Source organism: Pollachius pollachius (genome assembly GCF_949987615.1).
Source record: "Pollachius pollachius genome assembly, chromosome: 16".
NCBI classification, from domain to species: Eukaryota; Metazoa; Chordata; class Actinopteri; order Gadiformes; family Gadidae; genus Pollachius; species Pollachius pollachius.
This window is the reverse complement of record NC_136949.1, coordinates 13,125,025-13,139,628: the sequence shown is the minus strand read 5'-3', so window position 1 is coordinate 13,139,628 and position 14,604 is coordinate 13,125,025. Positions and strand designations below refer to the sequence as shown.

General features: G+C 47.7%; 1 protein-coding gene across 1 annotated transcript in view; it reads right to left on the bottom strand.

Annotated features, from left to right (window-relative positions):
* stxbp5a (syntaxin binding protein 5a (tomosyn)) overlaps window positions 1-7,628 on the bottom strand; it is a gene marked incomplete at its 5' end in the record, with an annotated part of 92,532 nt that extends 84,904 nt beyond the window's left edge. Inside the window, 2 exons of the mRNA XM_079753916.1 lie at window positions 5,626-5,723; window positions 7,491-7,628. Of these exons, the coding sequence (XP_079610042.1) occupies window positions 5,626-5,723; window positions 7,491-7,628 (236 nt within the window). The remainder of the gene's footprint in view (window positions 1-5,625; window positions 5,724-7,490) is intronic.
* Window positions 7,629-14,604: the final 6,976 nt, after the last annotated feature.

Here is a 14,604-nt window from a genome sequence, read left to right as displayed (position 1 = left end):
TCATGGCTTCTCACCAGTCACCCTAAACGCAACCACTTCCCCAGTCGGCCAATATTGCCACTTCCAACATGTTGACATTCTACGTCTTCACATCTGCAGCTCAGCACGCCACGGTTTGGGCAATTGATGCCAGGCTCCCCACGCTGCAGAGACGATGAATGGTCCAGTGAGACGGGCTCGTTTGCACCTCGTCCCGTATCACCGGCATCAGATAAGGGGACAGGAGACGGAGACCAGAAGGCTCCTGATTGGCCACGGCAACGCAGGAATCCCCATCACAAACGGGCAGAATGAAAGGGAAGGCTGAATAGATGGATTTTGTCATGTGTGCACACTGGGTTAGCAGTGATGCATCAGAGTAATGGCCCCGATTGTGATGCATCTGCGTTTGTTATGTTATGCCCCGGGACAACGCTAGGTGGTCAATAGTTCAACTGTTGTTTTTCAACCTGGATCCTTTTTTGATCTATTTTTATCTTGTCATTATGGGTCTAAGGGGAGTAATACGGACAACATGTTTCTCTATTTATGAATTATTAAGAGAGAACGCTGCAGCCATATAACACGAAAACAAGCTGCACTGTCATCCTTTGGGGCAATGGCGCCAGGCACTGTATCCCCTCTAAAAGAGCTTGTTTTTGAAAGGGTCAGATTATATGGGAAGGATCCCTATAGAGAACAGACCTGATTGCTTGATCAGGTCCGTTCTTTACCAAACTAGTCTCATTGTTGTCTCATTGTGTCATTGTTGATATTTCTCTATTATCATCACAATAAGTCTCCTTCACCCGATTCGTTAAGATAACACTATGGTAAATGGACTGCATTTATATAGTGTTTTTTTGTAACCAGTTGCCACCCAAAGCGCTTTTTATAATATGGCATCACATTCACCCATTCACACGCCGACAGCGGCGACAGCCAGCGCGTCGGGAGCAGTAAAGGTAAGGTGTCTTGCTGAGGGACCCCTTGACCCTAAGCTAAGAGTAGCCGGGGATCGAACTAGCAACCTTGTGGTTAACTGCCAACCCGCTAAACCCCCTGAGCTACTGCCGCCCACTAATACACTTTTCGTAGTCCAGCACAACAAACTCTCCTCCCTCCAGCACTATCACGTTTCCACCGTTCCTCGTGCAACCACTCACAAGTTTTCTCTTTGAGCGAGACTTAGTTCGACACAATAAAAAAAACAGTCTGTGGTCAAGCATAGGGATGTAACGGTTACCGGTGTAACGGTAAACCGCGATAAAAATGTTGTCAATAACAATTACCGTTTTCATTTCAAATAAAATTATTATCGCAGTAACCATGTGCTTCAATCCTTCCCAGCGCTTCATCCGAGTCTCGAAGTTGGAATCATGGCGGAAGGAGGAGACAACAGCGCTCAAGACATCCATCAGCCTTCTAATAGGGATGTGCATTTCTGGCAAAAATACTAGAAATTCTACTTCTAAATTCGCTGAGAAATATTTGAATAATATTCGATAATTGGTCAATCAAGAACCCCCCACGCACGCACGGACGCACCCCGGATACACGCACACACAATGACACAGGGAGAGGCTTTTATGATTTGTATGAAATCAATCTGTTTATTTCACCAACTGCGCCATCAACATTCAACATCAACATTATTGTTGAACTAGACACGTCAAAAAAGATTACTTCACACGGTGTGTCTTTTTACAATTTATTTGCTACCAGCATTCGTAGTGTTGATCAGCAGAGGACGCTGGGGTTGAAAAGTTACCGGACATCTTGCAGAGTGATACGATAGAAAAAAAATAAAATCAACTTTCCTTGACAGCGGTCATTATATGCTTAGCAACGGTGAATTATCAAAAACGTATTCACCAACAGAAGTTGTGAAGGCCCATGCAAGTGAACGGAGCGTTCAAAAGCAGTGAGAAGGGCAGTGTAATAAATAACGATAGTCACATTCATATTCGATATACTACGTGACTCAGACTATTTGACAATCGTTGCCCATCCCTACCTTCTAAGAAGACTAAGCCTGAAGTATGGGCATATTTTGGTATTTAAAAATACTGCGATAATACCGAAAAACCGGGATAATTTTGGTCACAATAACCGTGAGGTTAAATTTCCATACCGTTACATCCCTATTCAAGCATTACGGTAAGGAAACAAGTTTTTTATTTTCTGCATCCTTTCCATAATGATTAGATATAATCAGAGCTTGTTGTTGTTAAAAACAAGCACTTTTAGAAGTTGACAGGGAGTAATTAGCCCCGAAGGATAACATTGCACCCCACTTTTGCGCGTTATAGTTAAGCTCTCGCTCAATACTGGACCAGACTCACAAATTTTTGTCCGCATTAGTCCCTTCGACCCAAAATTACCTGGAAATAGGGTCCAGGAGGACCCTTAAAACGTATGAGAATATTGATAAATCAATACTTGGCTACGCTGATACTTACGCTGATATTTCGACCCATAACCCCGCCCATCTCCGCAATGCCAGACTTTACCCTTCGATACTTTGGATTCGATGGATACAGTCCTTCGAAATTTACCTCATACCATTGGGGCAAACTGATGTGAGCAAGAAGCTACTGCTACAACACTGCTTGGGGGCAGGTCAGCTTCTACTGCCGTCGGCGGTTACGGTGAGTCCGGGACAGATCTGTTCCAGATTCTGCCCCACTTTGGCTTCCATGTTACCCACCAGAGGGCAAACCAGATGGTCCTGGAACTCCCTATTTCTCTTGGGTTCTGTTTCTTGGACACAGGCGGTCGGCCCATCGCACTGTCACCATGTCATGGCAACAGAGCTGTACAAAACAGTATGATGGCCTGGGCTGCCTCTCGGCCTTTGCCCACCAACACCTCCGTCCAGCCAGCCACAGCGCTGTATTCCCCTGGCTCTCTGTGATTGGGACTGAGCTGAGCTACAGCAGATGCAGGACGCTGGCATCATCGAGGCAGCGGGCGCCTCGCCCTGGGTCTCAGACCTAGTTGTATGTCAGGAGAAGTCAGGGGCTGACAGCGAACAAAGCTATGCTCCCCGACAAATATCAACTCCCAACCTCAGAAGGGCTAATAGATGAGTTCCACGGCTTTCCAATGTTCCCGGCCTCAGAAACCTCACAGTGTTTGTGACTCATGCAGGGGTGTTTCGGGACACCACAATGCCCTTTGATCACAGCTCCGCCCACCAGCTGGTCCTGGGAAGTCTTCGTCCTGGCTATGATGCCGACCCCACTACATTATATATCTTGTCAACGTTTCTCTGCATGAACGCAGAGAAGCCCAGGGCCCTGCCCTCTCGCAGCTCCGTACCTACATCCAGAGGAGCTGATTACTCCCTTTCAGAGTTCAACAGCAGCTCTCCTACTTGAACGACACCTGAATGGCCCGCGTGCTCTGCACTCTGGTTCCAGGTGTTCTCCATGGCATGTGTAGCTCAACCTGGCCCCAGAGGCCTATCCCAGGCCTCTGGGGCCAGGGATAGAGAGGGACCTCGGGAAAGGGTCTGCTCTGCATAGCCTGGCCCTCCCAGCCTTGGGAGCGCCTGCAGCTGGATATCAGTGCTGAGATTCCCAGCGTTCCTCAGCCACCGACGGGTCTGTCTGGTTGCCTACGACCTACACTCCAAACGGCCAGCGCTCAGCACTACCGGCTCAGTCACTCATCATGAACCGTCATCACCGACACAAGGTCCTAAACGGGTGTCTGCAGAGCGCACTGCGTACCCGGAGAGCAAAGGCATCTGTCATGTGCACACCTGCCTACGACCATCCCCAGGACCGTGCACGTACAACTGGGCTCAGAACGCCCCAGTCCGCAGCTACTGAATGACAACACACACAGTAGCATTATGAACGCCTAACCAAAGGTGCCAGCTCTGTAGTAAACGCATGGAGACACACGCCGGCGATTGCGTGATATGGGATTCCTTGTCCATGATGATCCATTCAGAATGTAAGGATTCGCAAGCAATGGAGGACTCTGTCCTTTAGACTTCAAAGTGGCCAGCGTCAGTCGGTTTAAAATCTCATTCAATTGTATCTAACTCAGAAACAATTTCATGAGAATATTTCCTCTCCGCTACCTAACTGTGTCTGATCACATAGTCGTACAAACCTGGTAGTGGTATTTCGTCACAGCGTGGTGAAACACATAGAGCAGCACAAAAAAAATCTCCAAAAGGATCGAATCAATCATCAATCTACGCCAGACAATCGCTAGTATAAGTGTATAGTAGTTTAAGTAGTATAAGTGTAAAATAATATTGATAGACACATGGTCTTACATTGTGTGTGCGTGTTACATAGTGTGTGTGTATGTATGTATGTATGTATGTATGTATGTATGTATGTATGTATGTATGTATGTGTGTGTGTGTGTGTGTGTGTGTGTGTGTGTGTGATTTGTAAGTATGCATTACAATATATATAATTCTTTTACGTTACGTTCGCAACATGAAATCATAGCAAGCTTTAAACACTATTTTAAACAATTTAAAAAAAAGAAAATCTAAAAAGTTACAAACCACAAGTGGCTAATTAGTCCAACCTCCAAACGTACATACGCCAATACTGGCCTGGTTTCCAAGATGAAGCCCAGACAAATAATACTGCAGTCGGAACACAGCATAGTGTGAAGGAAATGTGCCTTGTTCTCTCAGCCACGGCTACAGCTAGGCTTCAGTATTCCTACACAAGATAGTGGATGATTACTCATGGCATGACTCATCCGCTTCAATTATAACACTGGCCGAAGTTGAAGATGAGGATAGTTCGTTTCTGGGGGGGGGGGGGTCTGTCCCTTCTTTTCATGCAGGTGAAAATAAGTGTGAATCGACACGCCAGCCAGCAGCAGGGGGGGAGGGAGAGAGGGGAGAGAGAGAGAGAGAGAGAGGGGGGGGGGGAGAGAGAGAGAGAGAGGGGAGAGAGAGAGAGGGGGGAGAGAGAGAGAGAGAGAGAGAGAGAGAGAGAGAGGGAGACATAGCCAGGCAGACACCTTTTCATCACGGTGTAATGAGCTGGCAAAGGATAGGCTAGCAGGATAGAAGGGAGAAGAGCAGAAGAACACAGAGGAGGAAGAACTAAAAGTAGCCGAGCGCAGTCCGGCGAGCAGGAGGCGTTCTCTCAAGCCGACCCCCCACCGTGCCGCTCCAAGGCGGGTGGCCCGCTCCGCTCCATGTAAAACTGCTTTCTGTCACCAAACCGCTAGGGCTATATCAACGCACACAGGCACGCACGCACGCACGAACGCAGGCGCGCACATATACATAAAATGGTAGAGTTGGGATAGAAAAAAAATAATTCTGTTGAAGTTGGGTTCTGCTCTCTCATTTCCTGTCGGTGCCATGTATTTTATGCATGACTGCCAAAGTGAATCCTTTGATATACTTTTTTACCGATCCATTATCTTAATCCCATGATCGCAAGTTTGGGAAATAAGCCACACAAGTTCAATCAAATACAACAATGCCATCGCAGGTTGTACATCAGTCCACCTACCTGGTGCTGAGGAGAGGCTGACCGGATACAGGCTGTCCCTGTGAGGACGGCAGGGGCGCACACACACACACACACACACACACACACACACACACACACACACACACACACACAGCAGATCAAAGGGAAAGGATACAATCTGAGAGCCCCGCTCTGGGTCCCAACGGCCAGGATCTTCTGCACCGGGTCGAAGGCCATGGATGACGGCTGATAGGGGAAGCCATGACGGACAGTCTGGGGCAGCCAATGAGAGAGGAGAGGGTGTGTCAAAATAGGTTGTGATGAAAGATGCGTTACAATGTTATACCGATGTTCAGGCTTCAATATACTAGGAAAGTCAAATAAAGCATTATCTTATGGAAATATGTAGGATGATTCACTTATGTTGAGTAGTCTAACATACCGAGAATAAAAGAGAATATCCCATTTTAATTCAAGTAAATTAAATGATATTCTGAATAGATTTTCCCAATACAATCCCACATTAAGTCATGATTAGGCCTACATTTACGCTCTGACGTAAAAGCAAAGGAATAATAAGAATCTCTTCAAGCCATTACAGGTTCACCACCACCACCACAACGTGTGTGTGTTTGTTGTGGCTTTATGGTATCAGTCAGCTGGTCGGTGGGTCGCTGGATGTGTTTGTTTAGACCAGAGCTGATGGGTTAAAGCGTGTTACATAAGAGGAGCTCAGCGAGGCAGAGACACCTGCCCCTCTCACGCAGTTACAACGACGAGCAAATATTGATGACGACTTGATTAAAAGGAGCTCACATGCACGGCCACGGAGGGTGCTTGTTTCCACACATGTGCACTTAAAAAAGGTGCAGTCGGTTTATGATGCAGGCTTGTTATTTTCCTATATTTAAAAACCAAATTAGATATGTAAAATCGCGTTTTGTAAAAATGTGCAATTTAGAAAGTGTGATTTCCCTCTTTTTATTGACAATCCCAAACAACTGAACGTCTTTGGATCGGAATCACCACCCACATTGAAGTAAGCTCCACTTTCTGTACGACACAAAGACAGGGAATGGGACAGAGAAATGCGACAGCCCCAACTAGAACCGCGAAGGCAAGGCGCACAATGTCCTCGCCTGCTGTAACTCTGCGATTGTTCGCACAGCACCATGCAAATCGTACGCACGTCGTCTTAATTCCCTAAGTGTTGGTTATTAACGTGGCTTGAACGTAGCCTAATCTCTTCCTTGGGGCATAAGAAAGGTAAACTGTAAGCTCGTAGGCCTGTGCAATAGTTGTATGAAAGAGAGAGAGAGAAAGAGCGAGAGAGAGAAACGAAAAAAAGAAGGGGGGGGGGCGGTCAACTATCAAGGGTTTGTTAATCCAAACCCAGCAGATTATGCAATGAACGCGCTGTGAAACCCAGTCCCTCCATATGACAGTTCAAGGGAAGTGCACATGAATCATGTTCCTCTCAGCAGACAGTTTCCATCGGATGAGAATGGTTCGTGGTGTAGGAGGGGTAGGGGACGCATCGCGTCTTGATGTAATGTTTGCGAAGAGGAGGATGATGAAGCGTGGTGGTGCATCCATCACCCTCTCCAAAACCCACCCACCCCTCCCCTTCCCTCGTCCCAAAAAATAACATGACATTTTTCGTTTTGAACACTCGCCATATGCGCAATATAGGATGCTGCCGGCGAGAGCCTGGCGTCAAAGCTCGGAAACGCCACACGGACCGATTGATTTGTGCGTTCATTCACTGCAGCAGTAGCCCAGGAGGTTGTGTATTCAGTGAAAATAAGGCACCCCGCGAGAAAACTATAAATGTATCTAGATGGAGGCTGTGTTATGATATTGCACCGCAATCCATTAACGGAGAGCAGCACTTGCACCCGCTATGTGCATCTTGGGATGGGATAACTCATGCAGTCATACAACTGTAATGCTAATGATGCTACCTATTCCACTCATACATGGGGGGTTACTGAAGGGTCCATTAACAAGGGTAAACGATGCGGTGTGTTCTTCACCCACCTTGCAGAGCTGGAAATGCTCGGACTGGAGGGTCTCGTGGACGAGGTTGTTCTCCTGTGGCCCCACTTGGACGGACGGGGCGGAGGAAGACACTTCTTTTAAACCGTCAAGCACCTTCCTGATGTTGAACTTCTTCATTTTTCCCCCACTCCGAACAATAAACACGGCGGACACGAGACTATGGGACCGGATAGGGCTCACCCGTTTAAACGACACGGGGGGGGAAGCCACTCTCTCTCTGTCGCTCTCGATCTCGCTCTCTCTCTCTCTCTCTCTCTCTCTCTCTCTATCTCTCTCTCTTCAGATTTCCTCTGTGAACCTCACATCTTCAGCGCCCGTTATTTTAGTGCACTCTCCTCCATGCTGGAAAACAAGCATCTGCCGCGAGCCTCGTGGGTCGGGCTCGGTGGCGCGGGAACACAACAAATAAAAGACGACGGTTTCTTCTTCTTCTTTGAGCGGCGCGTGTTATAGTGCCTTTTCAGTGCGTCGGTGTAATTCTCTCAGAGTCCGTCTCCCACTGCGTCGCGTTGCCTGGCGGTTTATTCCTCCCCTCCCCTCCCCGCTACTCCGCGCTCAGCCAACGCGAAAACGCAGCAGCGGCGCCGCTGCTCCTGCGCATTTCGACACCCGGATGTCGTTGCTAAAACAGAGAGCCCGCAACCCGAGCCCATAACCTATCGCGCGCGCTCTCTCTCTCTCTCTCTCTCTCTCTCTCTCTCTCTCTCTCTCTCTCTCTCTCTTCTCACCCGTTTTCCCTTTCACTATTTCTTCCCTTCTTTCGCACCGCCTTTATTCTCCCGCTTCGGTCTTTCCTCGCGCTCACTCACGTCGCGAGGCACACACATGCGCACGGGTCAAAACGTCCGTCAGCACATACATGCGTGCAGCAGGTTTTTGCTTGAGTGCACCTGGCGATGTTTGAATGCAGCAGTCAGTATGTGTGTGTGTGTGTGTGTGTGTGTGTGTGTGTGTGTGTGTGTGTGTGTGTGTGTGTATGTGTGTGCGTGCGTGTATTGGTGACTGTGTGTGCGTGTGTTTGTGTAAGTGTGTGCGAGTAGATGGACACACAAACAGGCAGTCGCCGTGTGCCAGCTGCGCAACGATCAGGTCACCTTGCCCCCCCCGCCCTAGCCTGTAGTAGGCTATACCATCCTTCGGTCCACCGGTGTGCTGTTTGTCTCATTTAACAGTTTATCATATAAATAATTAAATTATGACTGTGTGTGTGTGTGTGTCTGTGTGTGTGTCTGTATGTGTGTGTGAAGAGCGGATTATACGGCTTAAATATTATGGTTATTTCAAAATATATGATGATTTGTTTGTTTACTTGTTATTTTGAAGATGTAGTTCAAGTTCTTGCTCCAAGTGTACTGTTTGGAGGCCTGGTTAGCGCACACATTATTATAGTTAATAAACACACGTACACTCTCTCCTCCTTCTTTAAGGGCTAGTAAACACCCATTTTAAAATAACTTTAACGCTACGAGGAAAAAGAAAATGCGATCTGAGCAGTTGTGACAGTTCTAGAAAAAATTGGCGCATTGGTTCCCGTAGAGGCATGTGCAGGGACCGTTTAAAAAACCCGCGTCACCCTCGTTTAAGCTAGGGCGCACAGCCAATAGAAAACTACACCTCTAGGAAAGCCGACAAATCTAGAGAATTCCCCCGTATAACTCTTGAATACATTTTTGGTAAAAAAAAAAAAAAAAAATCCAAAATGATGACCCACACTTCTTGTCACCCAAACAGAAAGAGATTCTCAGGATTGACTAACGCTATGCATAAATATTTAACCATTCCTTTATACCTTTCTGGCCCCGGATACATTGAGGAGGCAGGTGCAGGTGCAGGTGCAGGTGCAGGTGCAGGTGCAGGTGCAGGTGCCCCCCCCCTCCTCGCTTTAGACTGACACCACTTAAGAACTGTCTGTGTCTGTGTCTGTGAGTTGGGGGGGCGGGGGGGGGGGGGGGGCATGGCCCAAATGCCACCATTCTTTTGGCGTGTGCGGCTGCAGCCCCACCTGGTATCCTGGCTGACCTCTCGGCTCGGACCACCAGTACGCTCTGTTTTGCTAACACACACGCGCTCACACCAGACACCTGCTAGCACTGCGGATACAGGCCCGGCGCCCACATGGCAGAAGTGTGTGTGTGTGTGTGTGTGTGTGTGTGTGTGTGTGTGTGTGTGTGTCTGTGTGTGTGTGTCTGTGTCTGTGTTTATGTTTCTGCGCACACCACCTGATGCCCCGATTCCCAAAATGGAGTATATTTATATAACGGGAAAAAAGGATGTTTACAGACAAATGTTTGCGAAACAACCTGCATATGAAGAAGTTATTGCAAAAGAGACGAAAAAACAAAACAAAAAAACAAAGCAAAGCCAAGATGACCTTCCTTAATCAATGGTGATGAGAAGCACTCATCAGCTTGTCTCCAGGTAGGCCCTATGTATTCCCGCTCCTCAGATGTGAGGGACGCATCTAGGGAAGAAAAGGGGGGGGGGGTGGATGAAGACGCGCCTGAATGAAAGAGACGAAGAAAGGCCAAAAAAAGGGACAAGGCAGAGATGAGAAGAACGAGGGAGAAGAAGAATTGATTCAGTAATCGTATCAGGGTGGCGCTGGAACAATTGTGGCTGTTCGGATTTGCATAATGAACTGAAATTGACCACACACATACACACACACACACACACACACACATCTTCAAACCTCCAACTAATGATATTGCCTGACCCGGAATAAATTAAACAGACAAACAAAAAACCCTGCCTTATTATTCAACCCTGTGTGTGTGGGTGTAAAAGAAGAGTGAGAGGTGGAGTCAGAGATTGACGGAGAGATGGGGGGAGGAAGGCTCACGGCAACTTGGACATCAGTGATTTAATTTAACTCTATTGTGTTGTGGACCAGCCGTTGTGTTTGTTAGTGTTTGTTTGTTTGTTTGTTTATGTGTGTGTGTGTGTGTGTGTGTGTGTGCGTGTCTGTGATGTCTATCAGTGCGGTGCGTTGGGGGTCTTCCTTGTGTGCTTGTTTTCTATGATAAGGCTTTCCATTGAGCCGCTGGTCTTTTGTCAAGCTCTCTGCCGTGGAGGTCAAAGTGCAGAAAGAGAGATAGAGAGGCTATAACAGTAGTAAACAGAACAAGCAGAAAGATAAACCCTCTCTTACGTCAAGGTGAAAGATTAGTCATTTAAGCTATTGTATCTTGTTTTGTTAAATGCTAAGAATACGGAAATGATCAGCATTAATCCACCCACACATCCCGCCTGTCCAGGTTAACATCAGAAAAAGGAGGAGCCAAACATTGGCAGCTTCCTTCAACCAATCAGCAACATCCAATTATTGTTCACCGGTTGGTTGTGGCTTGTTTATCCGTGCAGAGTTCTTGTGTTGCGATTTGGTAGCTTTGGCTCTATAAAATCGTGTTGAGAATAACATAGTCAATGCCAACGTTTCTTCTGTGATCATTTATTTATGTATTCCAACAGCACAATCCTCTCTCCTTATTCATAATAGTGGAAGGCATATTTTTTCCCGAAATGCAAGCAAGGGAGGCAAAGCATTTTATATTTCTATACCCAAAGACGGCCACCTCTCTTTGGCTAACCTTGGCGTCACTACATTGGTGGTGAGTGTACTGTATTCATTACATTATTTATTACTTATATAAACACGTCAATAGCATTCAGACATAAATGTATCATAAAAAATGTATATTAATTCACATCCTAAAAGCATTCTAAGGCACAATGGGAATGATGCAGAAGGACCGTTGGAACAGAGCAGAAATCCTTCTGGAAGGAAGCCTCCTCCTCATGCACATCATCATTTATACACTATAATTCCTCACAGTACACAGGGGAAATATGCAAATGGCCCTTATTTGGAAACACGTTATGATTCATAGTTAATCCTCTGCTAAGGAAAGCGGAAAGGTTAGGGTGAATTGGCGAAGGGCGTAGTCAGCCATTTGAAGACTGCAGACTTTGCTGTTCAAAGTCGCAATTATGTTCATTGACTTTGCGGTGTTAATTTCATATTGTTGGCCTAACATCGGTAGCCACATTGCAGGCTAACCCCCCCGGCCCTAATCCATGCTGTGCCGGTTTCCTATCTAGGAAATGAAATGCTTCAACTTCATACATTGCTCCAGCAGGCTATACAGTGTTTCCTCTTTTTAATTCCAAATCATGTCTTAAGCAGAGCCCGCCCTGTGTGTGAGTGAGTGTGGACAGCACTGAACACGCCCACACAGAAATCTGCATAAATTAGCCATGCATGTGCAAAAAGACTTAAGTCGAAGAATCTGCATAATCAGGCCACACTTTACTCCCATGCACTCGTGCAGGCACCGTGGAGCCCATTCACATACTGAGGCCTACTCATTACATTTATTGACCTTCGTTCTTATCAATGAAGCGCATCATTCCTGCCGTCAAAAGTAAGGCCATTGGAGCAGGAAACCACCATGAGACACCATGAAAACCTTAGAAACTGTTGCAAACGCAAATAGACGCAGACCTTTGTTCGCTTTAGCTCATCCTCGCCGAGCCAATCGGGAGGGAGCCGTGCCGCCAAAGCGCTACGGCGTACGGAGCGCCCCTCCGCGCTGTCCCGCGGCATCATGGGAACACACGGTTCAGCGCGACCTCCTATTAGCGCGACACCGGTGGAGCACTTGGCCCGTCTGGTGCACCGCCCCCACGCCTAGGGGGGCTGGAGGTAGCGATGGCGGTAGCAGTGAAGGTGGTTTGGGGGGGGGGGGGGGGGGGGGGGGGGGGGGGGGATTTGGGAGAGATTCACGGTGTCTGGCTTTCAGGTGTGCAGGGCCAGGGGGGATAAGGAGCCCAGTCCGCCCGGGCTGACAGCTGTAGTTAATCAAGGGGCTCGAGGCACCCCTGAGTATGAGGCTGGTGACCCCCAGACTCCCGGCGGTGCTCGACTGATGTGCCCTCGTCTGACTTTGAAGACGAGCGTGTGTGCGGGAAATGGCTCGCACACCTTTCGGGGCTTGCATCCGCCCTGCGTGCGCGCACACACACACACACACACACACGCACACGCACGCACAAACACAAAACATATACTCCCGCAAATAGGTGTAACACAGCTGCCCATTTAAGCCAGACACACACATACATAAGCACAGACATACAAACGCACACACACACACACAAGCACAATCAATTCCACCTTGCAATCAAGCATCGTAGCATCACAGGCACATTAACTTAAGCTTAATGTGTCTGATGCATATGAAATGAGAGGAATACACACACAGGCAGACACGGCAACACACACACACACACCCACTACGTGTACATCAGCCCCCGTAGGAGTTGTACGGAGTCTCTGGCCTTGAGGGAATGCTTGATTGTCAGTATGTGGTTAAACAGAGGGATGTTTGCAATGTCATCTCTGCCCAGCCAACACGCATGGTAAGACGCTCGCGGGACATGTAACAGATCACAGGGAGCAAAGATAAACCCCCCCAACCCCCTGATCCCTCACCCACCTCCCCCTTTTGTTCATGTGGGGGGGGCACATAAACACTGTTGGGAAGATACAAAGAGATGAGTAGGGCCAGACGATGTCATATTTCATGGAATCCTTCATCATATAACATCCTACACAAACACACACACTCTCACGCAAATCTGAAAACACATATACACACACAGCCACACACATACACACACAGAAGCAGTCGCATTCAGACACCCCCGTCGTCTTTATACGGCTGCGTTTCATTTCTGGGGGCATGAGAGCAGCTGCCGTTGATCTATTATTTGTATGTCCTTTAAGTCAAACGGTATTGGTGGATATCTCTCTCTCTTTCTCTCTCTCTCTCTTTTTTCTCCCCTTCCCTCTCCAACAACATACGCTTGCATGCACACGCAAAACAGAGGAGATGGATGCCATTGTTTATGGGAACGGGCGTATCTAAAGCTACTGCAGCAACGCCACGGAACCACTGGGAGAGAGTTATTCCCTGTGTTCCCGGTGGAAACCCAGGGAATACACGTTGAGATGGGTTAGAGGTCCACTGCCGAGCTCCGCGTGGCCAAGCAAGTGAGCCGAAGTACTGCCACCCTGGAATTAAACATTGCATACAGTCAATTGGATGTAGAAAGGGGTGTGTGTGTGTGTGTGTGTGTGTGTGTGTGTGTGTGTGTGTGTGTGTGTGTGTGTAAAAATCAGGAGAGGAAAGAGAAGAGAGAGAGAGCAAAAAAAAGACAAAGGGAAGGATGATTGTCTATTAGAAAGTCGCAGTCAATATGAATCAATGATGACAACAAGACATCTTGGCCTTTAAGATTTCCCCGGGGGCCAACTGTCTACCCATACCGATGTCAAGACAATCCATCCATCAACACTCGACCGCTGCCCCTCTTCGTATGCGTTTGGGTAGGTTCGCCCGTGCAGAGGACCAACTGTCTCGGCCGATGATCGCTGTTGACCTTGGAGCGGAAACGAGCGAGCAACACGGAGCGATCGTTAGGAATCAGCAGGGGGAACAGGATGAATGCGTCACTAATGACGGCGACTGAAGTTGAGTTGGAGCCCCCATCCCGGTTCCCTCTCACGGTGGGGGGGGGGGGGGGGGGGGGGGGGGATGATGTGGAGCAGCTCTCTCATCGTCTCATCGTTCATTTAACTACGCCATTGTTCTCGCAGTGATGATCCACTCTGGTTATTATTATTATTATTACAACATCCCACAAAGCAGGCTTGAAACTTGGGGGGCTGCCTCTGTCTTGGAGAGTGTGTTCGTGTCTCTCTCTCTGTGCTGCTCTAAGTGCGTACGTACAACTGTACACGCAGAGGTTTGCCGATCTAATCCAATAAGTGAACGAGAGGCAATTAGGTTGTCGTTCAAGCAGCCACTGAGATGTTATTTAAGGAAATTGTGTGTATCCTCACATCCACTCGTCCCTCCATGAGATTAGACTTTGATCTGAATATCTGTCAAGAACCGGGCTTTGAATTACTTGATTATTGTCAAGCTGGACTTAACACAAGCTTTATCCTTTTGCAATTTTATTGTTTGTGTAGTGAAAACATTACAGTAGACACACATTCAGAAACCCAGGAATCTACACACACATG